The sequence below is a fragment of the Arachis hypogaea genome, chromosome 12, assembly GCF_003086295.3.
Source record: "Arachis hypogaea cultivar Tifrunner chromosome 12, arahy.Tifrunner.gnm2.J5K5, whole genome shotgun sequence".
In the NCBI taxonomy this organism is placed as follows: domain Eukaryota; kingdom Viridiplantae; phylum Streptophyta; class Magnoliopsida; order Fabales; family Fabaceae; genus Arachis; species Arachis hypogaea.
The window spans coordinates 16,736,124-16,755,902 of record NC_092047.1 but is presented as its reverse complement, the minus strand read 5'-3'; the positions used below and the strand labels follow the sequence as shown (position 1 = coordinate 16,755,902).

The window sequence follows — 19,779 nt, the reverse complement described above, 5'->3', positions numbered from 1 at the left end:
GAATGTGTGTTTTGTGTAAAAATTCAAATTCTCACTTGAAGACCACATACTCCAATAACAATATAAAATACTTATGTTCTATGTATTACTAATACAACTTTTTATTTATTACAATGAAATTTATTTGTTGCAAGGGACTAACATAAAATACTTGTGTTCCTTAAAGAATTTGGTGTTTAATTATTTCTTCTATGACACAGTAATCCATTAATATACGTGGTTTATATTTTACAAGATATTATGGGAAGCGCTCTCTCTTTTTTTCATGAAATGTCTTTAAGCTATGGAAACTATAAATTTATAGGCCTAGGTGAATACCTCAAGTGCATAATAATAATAGTAATAATATCTAATTGGTATGAGTATATAAAAGAGTAAAATATACTTTCGTTCTTCGTTTGTGACTTTTTCAAAAATTTCTATATTTAATTTTATTTAATTTTATCTCTATATTTTTAATTTGTGTTAAAATTACCCCTAAGTATTAACTCCATTAAAAATATTAGAGACAATTGAAAACGTCCAAGGTTAACTTTAACAAAAATTAAAAACATTGAGGACAAAATTTATTGAAAAATTGTGAGTGATGCATGCATCAAAAACTGAGAAGGCTTACAAGGAATAAAACTTCCTTTCTTTAGACTCATCAGTTTATCACATGAATCCTCAAAAGACTTCAGAACTTATAACAAAAATTAGAACAGATTTTGCTAATTGAACTAAAGAACTCAACTTTATCCACATTCAGTGTTAAAAAACAACAGAAAAAAATTTGCATGAAATTTGCATGATTCACTGGTCAAATTGTTAGAGCTACATTTAATAAAATGAACATATGAAAACACAATGTATAGACAATTAGACATACATCATGACAGAACAACATAGTTCAACAGGTAGCCGAGCTTTCCAGTTTGCGGATGGTCCATGTTCGATTCCGGTTCACGGGTATTGGTCCAAGCCAACCGGTCCAGTCCGATTTTCATAACTATGGTCTAAATCAGAGGAAACAGAAAAATCTTCACAAAGTGGATATGCACATTATTCATTGGGATCAAATCCAGTATCAAAAATCAAAATCTATATACCAACCAATGCTAAAAAAACATTATATTACAAGTGGCAACATTAGTGACACTAATAGAACCAGTGGTAGCCTCATCTCAAATTAACATAGAATTAAAACTACCTCCAGTTCATGATAGATGTCGCTCTGAAAAACGTTTGTACATTAATGGAGTAATTTATCTGAATACAAAATTTTCGAAGTGATATTTTGAACTCGAGGAGGTGATATCTAAGAAAAAGAAGAACAAATGATGCTACAAAAGAAACCATTCTTCGGCCAGATTTTGAATCAAATACTTGAATGAAGGTACAGGAAGAACCAAGAAAAGATTGAAGGACAGCACAAGCCTTCAATTTGCATTCTCGGTTCGCCCCATTAAAAGAGTAAAGGTGAGCATAACAAATGCAAAAAACAACAGAAAAATTCATGAAACATGCCTAAAACATGACAAAATAGTTTTTTATATCGTTACAACTCATGCAATCTCAGCATTATATTGAGAAGCAACAGGGGTAATCAACTTGATCTTCAATTCAAGCTCCCCAGACTCAAGTCCAGCCCGTAATTCACCTTCAAAAGATCATTCTTGATCTTCCTATCCATGAAAGCAGCCCAGTTATAGGAGTTGAAAGCTTAATAGATATTAAGTGTTTCTCTATTCAAGCTTCTAACAGAATATAAAAAGGAAATATCTAAAGGTTGGACATGTTAAATGCCAAGAAAAGAATTTTGTTTCTCAGGGTTCAAAGTAATCATGAATATCATAATACATAAATATGAAAACATTTAGAAATCGGATAAATACCAGGAAAAACTGACCTCATTCAGGTAACCCAAAGGTTTCTAGCTGAAATTCAGCTCTTCATTCCAAAGAGTGTTCGAGCAGTTATTAATGACCCCGGTTTTTGCTGTTTGATACAGTTTAACAAATCATTGCCAGATTAAACATACGACACAGAGCTAATATAAAAAGATAGAACACTAAAGAGAAAGTAAATCCTTATTACCTGATTCCCCAGCTTGACCACAAAAAAAAAAAAAAAAATCATTGCTCATGAACTCCCAGATCACTAATTTTTTTCCTTGAACAACTATGACCTTCAATAGCCTCAAGCCCTCAACTGTTTGTGAGCTCCAAAAAACACGTTAAATTTAACGCAGTACAAGGGCACATAAAATTGGTAATATTCACTTATTCGGTAACTCTCAAACAACAGAAACTTAATATTGAAATAGTTTACTACTATAAATTGTTTTATGGGAAACTACTGCGGATATAGAAAACAACAGATGAATATATAAGTACAGAAATTACCAGTGTAATTCCAGATAATTCGATTGGAATGCTCTAGCGATAAACTGAGCCTTGTAGGAACTGAAGATGTAAGGTGCATCAATGATTGATCATGTCAATTAATATGTACAACCATCTATTCCCAGCACAGATGAGAGCATCAACATCCATTCTTGCAAAGCATTTGGTGCATCCTTCTTAACCATTACTTCTAGCCTTCCAATATCTTGCTTTGAAACTCCATAATTCAGCAAACATTGTCCAAGAGCGCTGAATGTAAAATCATCTGGTTGAATTCCGGATTTTGCCATTTCCTTGAAAGTCTTGGTAGCTTCCTGTGGCCTCCTAGCAAGAGAATACAAGCCAATTATGTTATTATAACTTAATAAATCAGTGAGGAGTCCTAGGTTTCTCATTTGTTTCGCAATCTGAATGGCTTCGTCCAATCTCCCAATTTTCTTATACATGCATAACATCATTGCATATGAGAACTCATTTGCAACACCTTTCTGCTTTAAGCTCTCAAATATCTCAATCGCTTGTTCAACCATTAGTCGTTCAGTATAAAGATCAAGCATACAATTAGAGGAAAATATAGAAGGACCCTGCTCTGATGACTGAAGCAACTTGTATGTTTCTTGTGCTTCTTTCAAGTACCCTACTTTGGTATACAACTTCATCAAAGAGTTGTCTATAGTTGGATTTCTTGGAAAACCTGCCCGTTGCATTTCATCAAGAAAACTAACAGCTTCTTTAACACTTCCAGCATCAGCAAAAGCATTGATTAACACCCCATAGATAATTACATCAGGCTGGACATTATATCCAATCATCTCCTTGTATAATCCTTTTGCCTGTTCCAATTGGCCTAACTTTCCAAAGCTTGTTATCACCGCGGCATATGGAATGCAATCAGTCACTAGTCCTGCCTCTTGCATTCTTTTCAAATAAGCTTTTGCAATGTGTGGCCTGTCAGCAGTGGCCAAGATATGTATGAGAGAACTGTAGCTACACTTGTCTGCAACAAAACCATATGTTTCCATACTGTCAAACAACTGACATGCTTTATCATAGCATTTTCCAACCCCATAAGCTTTAATCATCACATTAAACACAAGGACGCCAAGCTTCTTCCTTTCTTTGCAACAGTTAAAGACTCTCTCTGCTTCTAAAGTATACCCTTGCTGGCCATATGCATCAATAATGGCGGAATAACAGTCTGACGTAATACTCCCAGCTAGATGAAACCTCCTAAACCACAACCATGATTTCTTAAGCATACACAACTCTACATACATCCTAGTCACAGCAGATTGGGCAAATTCATCAATCTCAAGACCCTTCTCATCCATCTCCTGCATGTGCTCTTCGGCTTCATGGACCATTTTCCTTGTGGAGTATGCATGCAAGAGGGTACGATAACTAACAAGGTCCGGTTCAAGACAGGTCTCTTTCATCATTGCAAAATACCTCACTGCCAAATTGATATTATTATGCTTAATATAAACAGAAATAAGTATGTTATATGTCCTTGCATCAGGTAGGCACCGAAGCTCCACCATCCTCTGCAACAGCAAACTAACTTTCTCAAGGCATCCATGATTTCCATATAAATGAATCATTGTATTAAGTGTCACTGTGGTCAGAGATACACCTTGTTTGATCATCTTAGCAAAGATTTCAAACGCTGCCCAAAGTTGGCCAGCTTTACCATACATGTCAATCAAAGTATTATATGTCCTTGAGCTTAAACAAACATTGGTATATAACACATTGTGACCTACTTTTGAAGTATTATTACTCCTCCTTAGTCTCAGAGGTTCACCTGTTGAGTACCATTTACTAAAAAAATCGTGAGCTTTCTGGTACTCTCCATTCCTCTTGTGCAACTGAACAACAATCCCCATTGTGATCTCATCAGGTTCCATTCCTTGACTTCGCATCTTCTTAAGCCAAACAAGTGCTTTGTCTTTTCTCTGTCCACCTTTACCATAAACATCAATCAAAGTTCCATATGTGGAATTCACAGGTTCAACCCCTCTTGCATTCATCTCATCCCACAAACTCTCCACAAGGCACCACTTTTGCGCCTCGCCTAGGACCCTGAAGATAATGTTATAATGAATCACATTCAACTCATAACAACCCTTTTTCTCAAGCCACTCAAAAATCTGAAGAGCCCTCTCCCAAGAAACCTGTTCCTTCAAAATAATACTAATTTCCTTGCAGGTCAAGGCCTCTTGCCATGGCATGAGAGCCTCATCCAAGTCCTGAACAGTACTCAGAGCCTGAAGAATAGAAGGAATGCGTCCACCATAACATACCCATTTCGTCAAACACCTGATGTGCACGTTGTTATGCTGCAAAACAACAGACCTATTAACCCTTTTCTTTAGAATCCCCAAATCCTGTTCCAAATTCAGGCTCTTTGGTGGAGTGTGTTGGTGTTCTATGACATGTTTTGTGGAATTGGGGCTATGGAGAATGCGGACAAAGTTGTTGTTTTCAGGCAGAATTGAGGTGGAAGTTGACGTTGAAGTTGGGGCAAGTGCATTTACATCGTTCAAACACAAAGGGTGAAACTTCAAAAGCATTTCCCAAGAACAAAACTATTGAGAATTGTGAAACAAACCTGCAACGAATAATCCTAAATCCTTAAATAAAGCCCCATTGAAAGTATCACAAACTTTGGCCATCAGATTTTGCAAATATATCTACAATTCAAGGTAAATCAAGTATCATAATAGAGTACCATCAGATTTTGCAAAATATCTACAAATGCAAAGACATTTTAGAAGCAACACATTCAGTAGAAGGCACCTTATGTTATTACAGGTTTACCAACTCGGGCTTAAAACTATGGTCATCAAGTAACAAAACATAAAGTATAGCATCCACAAGAAAGTTCTCATAACCAAGAATAATTCAACTCCCAAAGAGATGCCCCCATGATAGCATATTGAAAGGCTAGAGTTTATAACCACCCATGTTCTACCCAAAAAGCCAATGACTTGAGAGCAACACCCAAAAACAGAGATATTTGCCATGAAGATAGGAAGATAAGTAGTCCTCATTCAAACGCAAAAATATTATACATTATGGAGGCTCATGGCGTGAGCCGAAAATCCGCCATAGTTACTCCACCCATAGTTGTAAGAACCGAACCGGTAATCAAACCGGTCAGATTACTGGTTCACTGGTTTATTGGTTCAACCGATAAATCACTGGTTGAACTGGTAAAACCGGTTTCACGTAACTAAAAAATATAATAGCAAAGGTATAAAACAACAGTTATTACAAAATACAAATTCACATCAATTGTTCAATGTTGGGAGCATAACCTATTTCCAACAGTTCAATTCAAAGGGTTCCTGTTAGGCAAGACAAGAGCGACCATATATGCATTCACTAAAATCTGTTTTGGACATAAAACCAGTTTTGCCGACATGTTTTCAAGCCTAAATCTGTCAAATGATTTAAATTATGAACAAGATTGGTACCTAACTAAGACAAACAACCATGAGAAATTGATGAATGGATAACAAGCACTTAACTCACAAGTAAAATGGTTGCATTCAACTTGAAAACAACCATTTAATTCAACACGCATTTAAAAGCAACACCATAGTAGTTCAACAGCAAATAATTCGACAAAAAGACTCAGAGTCACTACACTAAACAGATGCACAATGGCATAATAGTTGAACAGCAAATAACTCCGACAAAAATTGCTAGAAAATCCAGCAATCCTTCTTCTAAAGCAAACAGGCATAATGGCATAATAAAAAATCCAGCAATCCAGCAATCCGAGAGAGGAGGCAGTGGACGGAGAGGACGCGCCGACGGAGCAAGGAGCCGTGGAGGATGGTGTATTGGCTGAAGACATTCTAAAACAATATAGAATAGCAATGGTATAAAACAGCAGGTATTACAAAAACAATGTTACATAATCCATATTTCCATATTTCCATATTTTCATATCCAGCAATATAAATTCACAGCAATGTTACATCAATAAAAATAAACATAACCACTACAAATCTGAAAAAAAAAATCTAACAATCTGCCATCAACTAGTTCAACAATATAACAAGTTATAACTCAACAATATATACATAATCAACAATCTGCCATTAACCTATCAGTTATTCACTCCCTTAATCAAATTAAAATCCAACTAAATAACTAAAAAAAACAGAGAACAGATTTCATAGTTTGGAGATCAACCTGGATGAGGCAGGTTCTAGCGACGGAGAGGCAGCAACGCAGCAGCGACGGAGAAGCAGCACCGCAGCAGCGACGGAGAGGCAGCACCGCAGCAGTGACGCAGGAGACGCGACGACGACAACGAGAGACGCGGAGCCACGAACTCGACGTACTCGGACACACTGTGAAGCCAGCGAGACGAAGCAGAGGAAGAGAGTCTTCGAGACTGAGAGAGACTGCGAGGAAGAGTGTTGGTGTGACGAGGGGAGGAAGAAGACGACAGGCTGACGGTGAGGTGAGGTGAGGTGATCAACTATGTATGGTGTGATGAGCAGATGAGGAACACTTGAAGGACGGCTGTTTTGGCTTTTGGGGATTTAGGGTTAGGGGGAAGGGGGCAAGGGGGTATTCGAGAGAGTAAGAGACATTAGTTTTGAAAACGACAAAAAATAAAAAAAAAGGTTTTCCAAACCGGCCGTTTACACAAAAATCGCCGGTTCTTCGGTTTTTATCAAAATCGGACGGTTCAAACCGATTTTATCCGGTTCTATTCCTTATCCGGTCAGAATGACTAACCGGACCGGCTAGGTGACCCGTTCACTGGTTTTTCGGTCGAACTGGCCAGTTCGGTCCGGTTCTTACAACTATGCCCGATTGCCTAAAAAATACATGTATGTGCACAAAAAAAAAAAGAAGAAAAATTGCATATGTAATAAATTATAAGTATAGAGTCTAATCCAAGGTTTTGAAAACCAAACCAGTCATCAAACCGCTCTAGCTACTTGTTCACTGGTTTACTAGTTCAACCGGTTCAACTGTGATTCAACCGAAATAACCGTTCTATAATAAAATAATAAATAAAACATAATCATAGTCTAATATAAATATTAAAATGTTATCCAAATTAAAAATACTACGTCAACGAAAATGTTATAACCTCATCCAAGTACAAACCCAAAAGTCAAATAACAAAAGAAATATCCAATGCCAATATTAAAGTTTGTTACCAATTATCAAAATCCACAAAAAATCTATTCTTCTTAATTTAAAACAAGAAAGTAGAAAAAATTATGCTTCAAGTTTTGTGAATGGCTTTAATTCAATAGGCAAGGGACAACGGTGAAACAATAGAAGATAATCATGATACTAGCCTATGGTTAAATACTTATTGGATATGAATCAAGAATTCATTCCTGAACATTAATGTAGTGCAGACCAGCAATCAGAATAAAAAATATGAAGCCTGAATAACCTTGAGAGAGCTCTGTTAAATTATAGAACCACAAAGCACCACCCTGCACAATATATGACAAGCTTAAATCATTTAATAACAGAGTGACTCTGTGTCTATGGTGCATGTATCCTCCGAACCCAAATATAAGATGCATTTTGTCTTCGGTGTAAATTTTTAATTTTTAAACTATAAACCCATAACTCAAATTACATCATTATATTTTGCTGTTATCAGTCAAATCTCTCTCATCATGTTAGATATATTTTCATGATATTATTCAGTCATTCATGGAACTAGAACCATTGGAAGATTAATTTTGCAGGATATGAAGTTTACATATAAATTAGAACTAAATAGCAAACGCACAAAAATTAACAAGCTTTGCATTTAACAAATTCAAAATTAGCGAATGCACACAAAATCAGCAGTCAGCAGCATAACTAAATTACTAATTAGCAAGCTTCCCATTTAATAAATTCAAGTCTCCCATCTAACAAATTGGCAAATTCAAGTCCCATCATAAATTCATAACCAAGCAATTAGTCAATTACATTACATACATAGCATCATAAGAGACCAGAGCTCACAAACACACACAAAATTAACTAATTATTTTTATCTAAATCATTCTAAACACATTAAAAAATAAATTAACCAAATCCCATTTTTTTATAAACAACAGATTAAAAAAAAAAGAAAGCAAGAAAAATTGGGACTAACCTTCGGTGGTCTTCGAACGAACAGTGTATGAAGGAGAAGGAGCAAGAATGTGACGTGCAGAAGCTGGCGGCAGTCTTATGTTTACAATGCGGAGAACAAGCAGAATATGAGGGAAAGGGATTTTGGAGCAGAGGAGGGTGGAGCGCAGCGGAATGGAGCAGAGGACGGTGGAGCGCAGCGAAATGGAGCAGAGGAGGGGTGGAGCGCGGTGGAACAGCGGCGGCGCGACGGAGGAACCACGCGAGACGAGTTGTAGTGGGGACGTCGGCTTCGAGCAGATGCAACTGCGGCAGTGATGAGGCGGTGGCTGGACGGAGCAGATGAGAGGATTTTGCTTTGCTGAGGGAGGACACCTCGAGAAGGAGGAGACGCTGACTGCTGAGCTTAGGGGAAAAATTAGGGCTACGTTTTGTTCTTTTATTTTATTTTATTTTTTATTTTATGAATAAAAGGGCGTCGTTTTCGGCTCTCAATCGAAATGGATCGGATTTCGGTTCGGATGGACTAATCAATTCAATGGTCCAATAGTGGTTTTTGATGTTTTGACTTTTAAATTTCTACTTGAATAAAATTATAATATTTTTGTTAATATAGTATTTTTAATTTAAATATATTTTAATATTTATGTTAAATTATAGGAAAGTTTTCAAATGATCCAGACTATTTTTTTAGAACTCTGATGATCCATGTACGGTTAGGTTACAGGTGTTATTTTTGTCGTGTAGCATGTTGTGAAATATCCTGAATGTCCATGCAATAAAGTGAAAATTGACCATAAGGGCAGTGATCCATGATTAGCTTAAAGCATAAATGAAGCCAAGTTGCAGCTCAGTCAGCTGGATGAAGACTTGTATCCATTGGGCCAGTAAGAACAAAATTTACTGAATTTGGACTTGTATTAAGTTTCGGAAGGATTTTTTTATTATGGGCCTTTTTGTTACGGTTAGCATTGTTGGAATAATGATGGTGTTAGTGATGCAGTTAGGGAAAGAAACTGAAGCTCGTTATAAAAATGGTCCATGGAGGGAGGTTAGTGGAAGGAAAAGAGTTGTTCGTAAAAAATTGAAAACACAAGCGTTTTGTAAACCCCTGGTGCCCTAACGTGACAGGGAGCATCCACCCGTCCAGGCTTGGATGCTGTCATCAACTGTCATCGTGGTTGTTCTCGGTGTGTGTTTTTCGTGTTAAAATGTTTCCTTCAAGATCTGTCACCTCTATAACGATGGTGGCCGGGATCGCAGTCAACAGGCATCGTATCAGAGAGTTTGTTCATCGCTGTAGCAGGAACGCACCTTTTGCCACCGAAGCTCGTCAGTGACGTTAATAACGCGTGAAGGTCGTCGCAGTCTGTCGCTGGTGGTCGTTGAGGTCTCATTGCTTCAAGCGTCAGTTCAGGTAGTCATCTACCTTTGCCGTGTGTAGGTCACTAGTCAGGTGAGCTTCATTCGGCCAAGTTTCTTTTTTTTTTTTTCTTTGCTGCATGTTGATGTTATTTTTGAAAATTTAATTTATTGTTGAAATAATGATTTCTCGTAGTAGAATTCGATAATACTGTTGTGGTTGAAAATTATGATAATTTAATGTTGTTGTTGAAAATTATAATGATTTGTCATTGTCGGTTTGACTTCAATTTGTAGCTAAACATATGACTGAGGAAATGCTTTGTTGTTGGAAAAACCTCACTGCATTGCGTTTGTTGCTTAATGTGATCACTAAATGCTGAGATTGTTGCTGTAAATAATCAATTAGCCAAATCCTTGAATGCTGTAAATGCTTTGTTTGTTATTTCATTAGAATTTAGTAAAGCTCGGAATTTCTCATATGATGGCATTGACTTGTGTTTTGAGATAATCCTGTAAATCTGATTTAGGCATTTTCACCTAAGTAAAATAACCCCATTCTAAGTTTGCCGATTCCCCTAAAGTCATTTTCGAAACCTGAATACCTTTGTTCTAGAAATATATAAATCGTCCCAGGGTCTTGTGGTTTATGTAATATGTTAACCACTGCACTGTAGGACGATTTGTGAATGAATGGCCTTTGAACAGTAACACGTAAATCGTTTGACGGTGGCCAACTTGAGTTGTTTGTTAATGAATCGTTCCAGGGTAGTTTGTTTTACGGTATGTCAAGACTAAACCACAACCGCCTGGCACAATTTACTTTTATCCCCTATCCCTCCACAGGGTCACGATTTATGCTCAATTTGGCACACCCCATCGGTATCCAGCCACCATTTACTCTCAAGTTAATAAAGCTTAAGACCCATAACGATTGATCAAGAATACGAGTCTATAAATACAGGAGAATGGTGTAGGAGTACGTTGATTTTTCAATTTAAAAGGACTGATTTTAAACCGTTAATTTCGTTGAAACTGAACAAACAAAAATAATCATATGAATACAATAATATGGCTACGTTTATTGTTATCAAAATTAATTCAAAATTTAATTTTTATTATATGTATTTAAATTTTAACTTAAAAAATAAAAATATATCTTTCTATAATTTGAATTATTAATTTCATTAGGAAGAACAAATTAAATGAAAAAAAAGTACTAAATTTTAATACATAAATTTAAATTATTTTTTTAAACAATTCAAAGGATATAACTGAAAGAACTGAAGATTGATGGTTTAGAAGTTATAACGAATACTCGTTGTAAGTATAGTTACTAAACCAAGCAATCAACCTTTCTTACAAACGTTTTGGTTGTCACAAGTAACAAACCCCTTAAAAATTGTTAACCGAGTATTCAAACCTCGGGTCGTCTTCTCAAGGAACTGCAATGGAGTATGTTCTTATTATTGGCTATAAAGGTTGTAATCGGGGTTTAGAAGGTGAGAAGCTAGTGATTTAAATGACAAGTAAGTAAATGGCAATTAAAATAAATAAAACTGCAAAGCAAACTTTTGGCAAGGTAAGAGAAATTGGAAGTCCAACTTAATTATCTCTCTCAACAATAATGAAAGTTGAATCTAAATTCCACTTAGTTAACCTTTACTAAAGCAAAGGAAAGTCAAGGGACTAATTAGTTTGACCTTCGAATCCTATTTAATTCCTAAGAAAAAGTTGGGATTATTGAAGTTCAGTTTAATTAGCAAGATGGCGATTATCAGTTATGTTGAGTTTGATAATGTTGAGTTACTGATTTCTTAACCAAGACCAAAAGGGGAAAAAGTAAAATTGTTGGAATAAAAATGTCCTTAGATGGAAAGCAATGGTAACACAAATTAAAGAGAAAGCAATCAATAACTGAAATACCTCAAATAATCATTAATTCAAATCATAACATGGAAAGGGTTCATAAGCCAAATTGGCAACCTTTATAGATACGAATAAAAGCATTAAAGTAAAAGTAGCATAGAAACATAAATTAAAGTAAATACTAAACCTGGATCGAGAGTTACTTTTAAAAACTAAGAGAAGTCCTAAATCCTAATCCTAAGAGAGAGAGGAGAGAACCTCTCTCAAACTAAATCTAAATCATGGAAAGTGAAAATTGGCGAGCTCTCCCTTGAATGGATGCATTCCTATACTTTATAGCCTCTAATCTGTGTGTTCTGTACTTGGATCTGGGCCAAAAGGGCTTCAGAAATCGCTGGAGGCGTATTCTGTGAATTCTGGTACGTGGCCTCTGTCACGCGTCCGCGTGGGTCACGCGGTCGCGTCATTCGGAGCATTTCCTTGCCACGCGGTCGCGTCAGTCACGCGTCCGCGTTATATACATTCTACTTAAGGCGCGCGGTCGCGTCAATCATGCGGCCGCGTCGCTGCTTCTTTGCTTCTGGCACGCGATCGCATCGTCCATGCGATCGCGTGGGTGCCAGTTTCTTCAAAACTCCGTTTCGCACTTTCCTTCCATTCTTGTACGTTTTCTTTTTCATCCTTTAAATCATTCTGCCTTAGGAAATCTTAAACTACTCAACACACTAATCACGGCATCGAATGGAAATAAAGGTAATTAAAATAATTAATTTTAAAGCTTAGGAAACATGTTTTTCACATACATCACATAATAAGGAAGGGAAAGTAAAACCATGCAATTAATATGAATAAATGGGGGAAGGATTGAATAAATCACTCAAACTAAGCACAAAATAACTCATGAAATATGGGTTTATCAACCTCCCCACACTTAAATAATAGCATGTCCTCATGCTAAATCCAAGGTAAAGAATAAGGAGGTTAAAGTGGTGGAATGTTATACAGTGCAACCTATTCTAAATGCATCTACCTAAATGAGTCATGCAATTCTAATTTATCCACTCATATATAAAGCTTACATATAGTTAATTTAATTCACATTCTCAAGGAGTCATATGCATATATATATATATATATATATATAGCCAACCCTTAAATAATAAAGCACTTCTGCAAAATGATATGGGAAAGAAAAATATTGTACAAACTTGCAAAACAATTTGTAATTTAAGCACAGATATATGTTGATGAGCTATTGAACCCTCACTGGATTTTGTGTTTACCCTCTAGTCACTCAGTGTTTATTGGGTTTATTCACTCTACTTTTCTTTTTATTCTTACTTTCTATAACTTTGTTCTTCATCTAACCAATCAACAATTATAGAGTACAGTCATACCAAAAATCATGAGGTCTTTACTTAAGGTTGTAATGGGGCTAAGGTAAAGGTAAGGATATATGTATAAGGCTAAGTGAGCTAATAAGTGAATCCTTAATTAGACTAAGATCTCACCTAACATATATATTTAGTAAAACAAAACTTCTTTACCTATTTTTCCATATTTTTCCACTTGTTGTTACATGCTCATGCTTCAATTTTTATTTTTATCCCATGTGCATTGCCTTTATTTTGCATTGGGGAATTTTGTATCCCTTTTATTAATTGTTGAAAAATAACTTTTTTTTTAATGCACATGGTGACTTAACTTTGATTTCTCATGAGCATGCTTCCCAAAGTTTCTGAGTCATTTCAACTTTGTCTACCTTTTGTTTCTATCATCCATGTTCCTAATAGGTTTCCCACATTTTAATCTATTCATAATTTTCTATCTTAAGCTAACCAAGGATTCAACTTGGGATTTTTTTTTTCTGCTTAAGGCTAGTAGTGTGGCTAAATAGAATAAAAGGAATTTTAAAGGCTCAAGGGGGCTAACAAGGGTGATGTGAAAGGTAGGTTATTTTGGAGTAAGTGAGCTAAAATCAAATTATGGCCTCAATCATTCTTTTGGTATGTATCTATATTCTATATTCTATAATTGGACATATAGATTAAAGCAAAGTAAAGGACATCAGAATAAAAAGAAGCGAAACACACAGGAATGAAATTATGGTTTGAATGTAACCATACAATTAAGCTCAAGACTCACAGGCTGTGTGTTCTCTAACTCAAGCATCATATATCATTCATATATGTTATGCATGTTTAGTTAAAAATTCCCATTATTCTCATAAAAAAAATTATTTAGGGTAGCCTTTGAAGTTTTAATGTTCCTCCTTGATGAAATGTTGTCAACTTAACTATATGATGTAATGCTATATATACAAGGTTTATGGATTTAAATCTGTTATGTTCAATTTCCTAGCTTACTACCTTTTTATATTTTTCAATTTAAACTATGCTATCTTATGCTAAAAAGGGTAAACTATACTAATTAATCCACTAATAAGTCAGAATTGCAAACTAAACTAAATAGCTAAAATATAAACTAAAAATGCAAAATGCGGAAATAGAGTAAAAATACATAAAAGTAGCAATGTATAAGTACTCAGAAAATAACAGTAAAAAGAAAAATACAGAAAAATATCCAAAATAAAAGAAAAAAGAGATGTAGTGGTTCACCAAGATAAAAGCCAGAGATGGCGACCTCCCCACACTTAAAATGAAGCATCGTCCCTGATGCTCAGTCAAGCCGGGTGTGAAGGGTGTCATCACTGGTAGGGATGGTAGCTGGAGGCTCTGTGGTGGTGGTGGGCTGAGGATTTGGCTGCTGTAGAGGAGGGGCTAACTGGATCGGGATCTCTGGATCTGCAGCCTCAATCTGATGTGGGACCTCCTGATGTGGGGCAGCCTGCTCTGTGCCTACCTGCTGATGGGTCTCTGCCTGGGAATGAGTCTCCTCCTCGTGCTCATTCTCCTCCTCCTCTGATGGCTCTGATGGTGTGTCGGGCTCGGAGGGGATGTCACCACCCTGTCGGATCATCAGCTTTAGATGCGAATAGCGTCGCTGGCTGCGACGCTCCAATCTCTCATACCGGCGCCGGTTATGGCGCTCCATCTGATCAAGCTGTCGGAATAGGCGGTGCACGGGGCGGTATACGGGCTCAGAGGTAGGTGGAGGTGCAGTGGTGGCAGCGGGGGCAGCAGGGGCAGCTGTGGATGAAGAGGGTCCTGCAGACGGTGGGGCTGTCTCATCAGTAGCAGTGAAGGGTGGTGGTCTGTAGCCCAAAGCTAGGAAGTTCCTGCTGTGAGGAATGATCTTCCTGCAGTCCGCCGCTGGTGGTCTCTCGTCGGCATCCTCCCATGGCACGTCAGCTCGACGGCCTAGCTGTGTAACCAGATAAGGAAAAAGGAGGGTGCCTCGGACGTGGACCCTGGCCATATAATGCCGGATAAAGCGTGGTAGATAAAGGTCCTTACCCTCCATCACACACCATAGGAGGGTGATCATAGCAGCTGGGATCTCCGTCTCATAAGTACTCAGCATCACATAGTTGCTCAAGATCTGGTGCCATAACCGAGCCTCATCATTTAAGTACGCCCTCTTGATCCCTCTAGGCATGGTGGTGTCCTGACCCATCTCCCAAGGAACAGTCGGGTCGAGAGCTATCCGTGCCTTCACAGCATCCCAATCAAACCGCATCAGGCTCATGTCCTCCTCAGCCTTTTGATAACCATCGGGCTGATCGGACTTGGCTGGGAGCCGGAGAATGTCCTCTATGGCCTCCTCTGTGACCAGAATCTGCTTTCCTCTCAGGTTCACTGCATCTAGGGTAGTGATGTAGTAATTGCAGTAGAATTCCCTGACCCAAGATGCATTGACCTCTGTCAGTGCTCTCTCCAGAAAGAACCAGCCCCTTTGCTTGATTTGCTCAGTGGTGTACTACTGAAGTGCTTCTGGAATCTTCAGAGTTCTCTCCAGGTATAGGTTCCTAGAGTTTGCAAATGCCGGATACTTCAGCTCACAGTATCGGTTTGCAAATTTTATTGAATCATGTGTAGGGAGCAGCTGGTCAGCTTTTTCCTGCTGTGTAAAGTTCTTCTCCCGCCATGAGGAATCATGCATTAGGTCAATAATGGACTGGGAGGAATCTCCTCTTTTGCGCTTGCCAGTAGCCTTGCCTTTGCCTTTCCTCTGTGAGGCAGACATCCTGAAAGATGGAAAACCAGGATATATAAAAATAGGAAAGCAAGTAGGCATATAGTCAAAGAAAACACAAAGTGGCAAGGGAGAATTAGAATGAGGTAACTGAGTTAAGTAAATGTGCATTAAGGATTGTATAGTAGTTTAAACGTTGGAAAGGAAGAATTTACAATCTAAAATGTATCAGAATTCAAGTTAAATAGACAAATTGTCATTATGCCATGGTTAGAAAGTTAAAGGAAAGTGAAAAATCAGAAAGGAGATTTTAGAAGGTTAGTATGATTAGAATTTGAAAAAAAATAAGTTAGTAAATGAAAATTAGAGAGTCAGTAAAATGTGGGTTAAAGTCAGTGGCATAAAGAAAATATTTCACGTAACAAGGATTCACAGGTATGAATAGAAGTAACTCATAATCGAACAAGGAAAACAGGGTGGTGCTGATTCAAATAGATATAAAGAAAGCAAAAATTGGAATCAGAATATCACAAATGCAGTTTATAAACCAGGAAATCAAAGAGGATAAGAAAGCCTGCCATAGCATTCATGAAATGGTTTGGTTAAAGCAGAGGACAACAGAGTTCAGATTGCCAAACCAAAACATGAATGAGAACAATTTACAAAAAATTTGGGCAGCATTCCGGCTAAAAATGGATTATCCCGGAAAATAAACAACAACAAGGCAGTTCATATGAATTTAAAAACTTGCTGCAGTTACCTATAATTAATATAAACATGAAAATTCAGAGTAACAACCAGCAAATGCAGGAAATCACAGCATATGAACAAGGTCATAATAACAGCAGAATTGCAGATTTGATAAAACAAAAACATGAACAGTGCAAGTAAACAGACCTAAATCCACTAACCACAGCCTAGGCTACCTAACAACCTAAAATCCACTACAACATGCATATCTAACTAGCCTAAACATAAACATAAAACGGAAAAAATAAGAATAATTGTGAACGAATAAAAGGGATTGCGTGTTGCGGAACCTGGAAGGCTGAATAATGAGAGTAGGCAGAAAGGTGGCTGGGTGGTGGTGATGGTAGCGTCCGGTGGTAGGCACGGCGGCTGGCGGTGGTGGGCACGGTGGTGCGGCTGTTCGGCAGGGGGAAGGAGAGAGTGATGGGGGTATGGGAAGGGAGGGGGAAAGGGTGGTGTTGCTGGTTGAAGGGGGCTGCGGTTGGACGGTGGCGGCAGCGTGTGGTGGCACGGGGGGGGGGGGGGGAAACAGTGGCGGAGGAAGATGGAGGAAAAAGAAAGAAGAAGAAAAAAGGGGAAAGGAGGGAGGGGTAGGTGGCGGTGGCGGCTGGGTGGTCGGCGGCTTCCGGGTGGTGGCGCAGAGGTGGCTTGATGGTGGTTGGTGCTTGGAGGAGGAGAGGGGGGGAAGGGTTGGGGGGCTGCGCGACGGATAGGGTTCGCGTGGCTGGGGGGAGTTATACTTTGAAATCCACGCGGCTGCGTGGGGCACGCGGTCGCGTGGTGGGGGTGAAAACGGAGGTGACGCGATCGCGTGGGTCGCGCGATCGCATGGGAGGGGTAGAAGAGGGGGTGACGCGATCGCGTGGGTCGCGCGATCGCGTCGCTGGAATTTGTGCTAGATGCACGACTCCAACGTCGTTTCAGCGCAACTCTCTGTCTCCTCCTAGGGTGTTGTGCAATCCATGCGATGCGATCGCGTCGCTCACGTGGTCGCGTGGGATTGGTTTTATGCATGTGACGCGATCGCATGGGGCATGCAATCGCGTGGGCTAATTTGTGCAAAACGCACAAGGGCCGCACGATTCCAGCCTAACTTTCTGGACGTTGGATCTTTACGCCTATCTTCAGGGCACGCGGCCGCGTGGGTGACGCGGTTGCGTGGATAGTGTTTTCGCAATATGACGCGATCGCACGGGGAATGCGGTCGCATCGTGCACCCCCTTTTTTTTTATGTATGATAAATGCAGAATGCAATGATTAATATGAGTGCTATGCATGATTCCAGGTTCAATAAAGTAAAATGAAAAGGGAATAAAAATAAAAACAATTAACAAGAAATAAACTGAAAAAGAAGCGACCATACCATGGTGGGTTGTCTCCCACCTAGCACTTTTAGTTAAAGTCATTAAGTTGGACATTGGAGGAGCTTCCTGTTATGGCGGCTTATGTTTAAATTCGTCCAAAAATCTCCACCAGTGCTTGGAATGTCAATAGCCTCCGGGATCCCAAACTAGGCATGTAAAGCTTCTGAACAGCTTCAAACAGATTGTTAGGCTCCCGGGGTGACAAATGTCAGAATAAACTCCAGGATCTCAAGCCTTGCTTTTAAATCCGCCTCCGTCTTGATCTACATGTCTCCATCCAGGCGGTTTAAAGAGTAGAATCTCACCATGGTGACCAAACGTTCTCTGTGATCCATGCAGTTGAGCATGATACCAATCCGTGTACTTCGAGGTGAAGCGTGGAACCTTATTGAACCTTGTGCACCAACTCTGAGTACGAGCCATTTCCCTCTTACTCTTAAAGCCGCAAAGAGCTCTAAGCTAGCCATCTGTTTCAAGCAAACCATATTCAAGTGAATAAGTAAAGTTATAGGTTAAGGATTGTACCCACTTGAAGCTTGTATTAGGTGGTAATGGCCTTGGGGTAGGTGTTTCCGGTGGTTCTGTAAGTTCTACTCCCTTGTGCTCTTCTGTGAATCCCTCCACTTCCTTGCAAGGTTCTACAATTATATCTGTGTCCTGGTCAAAGTCTTCTATGTCTTCCTCATCACTTGAGTCATAGATTGGAGGTTGAGAAAAATCTACCTCCACATCGTCTTCGTATTCACTTGGGAGAGATTCTTCGATCTCAGAAAATTCACTTGCGGATGCAAGTTCATTACTAAGAAAGCCAGACTTGTGACTATCATCATCAAGGGAATTTGTTTCCTGGGTTACTCCGTCTGATTCTTCATAAACGACTTGCCTTGGGGATTGTGCACTATCCTCCTTAGCATCAACTATAACGTCCTTGACGGAGTTCTCCTCAGTTCTGGATTCCCATGGAGGTTCAGCATCTCCTAGATCTTCAACCAACTCTTCTTCTTGTACAATGACAGCTTCTTCTACTTGTTCTAGTACGAATTCATTCTCTGTCTTGTCCACTGGAGTTTTTGGTATCTCCTTTATGCTCCGCTCTTCATTAGACTGTCCACATGGGGCTGTGGCTGATCCTTGTATATTTGAGCGCCTAGAAACCCATTGAATTACTGCTTGCTCCAGTTGTCGAATGGTTGTTTGAAGTTTATTTACTGTTTCCTTTAGGCGGACCTCTGCTTCTCGGGGTGCCGGATTTAGACATGATACATAGGAAAGTGGTGGTGGTTGGGAGTGATTGGATTGGAATCGGGGTAAGGAAGGATCATATGGTGGCGAATGGTGAAGAGAAGCTTGTGAGTGTAGTGGTTCGAGGTTATGTTGAAAGGATGGTCTATAGGCATGGGGTGGGGCTTGTTGGTAGTTACAAGGTTGTCCACCATATCTTTCAGCTGGGTATGCATTGTAGAATGGTCCTTGTCCATGATATCTCGGAGGGTGTTGTTGCCTAAAGGGTTGATTAGATCCTCTTGGCTCCATCCATCCTTGATTGGTCTGACCTTGATGCACATTCCTGCTGTAACTTCTATTTCCTTCAATAAAATTAGAACCAAACTCAAAGCGAGAGGGGTGAGAGTTCATGGTAACTAATGCAAATAAAAATAAAAATAAGCAAATAAACAAGTAAAAGAAAAATATTTACAATAACCAATAATAAGGCACACGTTAGCAGTTCCCTGGCAACGGCGCCATTTTGAAAGAACTGAAGATTGATGGTTTAGAAGTTATAACGAATACTCGTTGTAAGTATAGTTACTAAACCAAGCAATCAACCTTTCTTACAA

General features: G+C 38.8%; 1 protein-coding gene across 20 annotated transcripts; it reads right to left on the bottom strand.

Annotated features, from left to right (window-relative positions):
* Positions 1-714: 714 nt before the first annotated feature.
* LOC112727001 (pentatricopeptide repeat-containing protein At3g23020) lies at positions 715-8,946 on the bottom strand. 20 transcript variants are annotated; one of them, XM_072208917.1, is made up of 6 exons: positions 8,524-8,929; positions 2,385-4,995; positions 2,077-2,190; positions 1,889-1,977; positions 1,507-1,664; positions 715-995 (listed from the first exon to the last, which is right to left on the bottom strand). In XM_072208917.1, the coding sequence occupies exon 2, from the start codon at positions 4,955-4,957 to the stop codon at positions 2,483-2,485; it is 2,475 nt and encodes an 824-aa protein (XP_072065018.1). In that variant the 5' UTR covers positions 4,958-4,995; positions 8,524-8,929; the 3' UTR covers positions 715-995; positions 1,507-1,664; positions 1,889-1,977; positions 2,077-2,190; positions 2,385-2,482. The 20 variants fall into 20 exon arrangements, with proteins under 20 accessions (XP_072065018.1, XP_072065027.1, XP_072065025.1 ...); XM_072208925.1 differs by lacking the exon at positions 715-995 and adding an exon at positions 6,591-7,864 and having other exon boundaries at positions 1,321-1,660; positions 2,385-5,077; positions 8,524-8,940; XM_072208926.1 differs by lacking the exon at positions 1,507-1,664 and having other exon boundaries at positions 2,385-6,250; positions 8,524-8,942.
* Between the last annotated feature and the right edge of the window lie 10,833 nt (positions 8,947-19,779).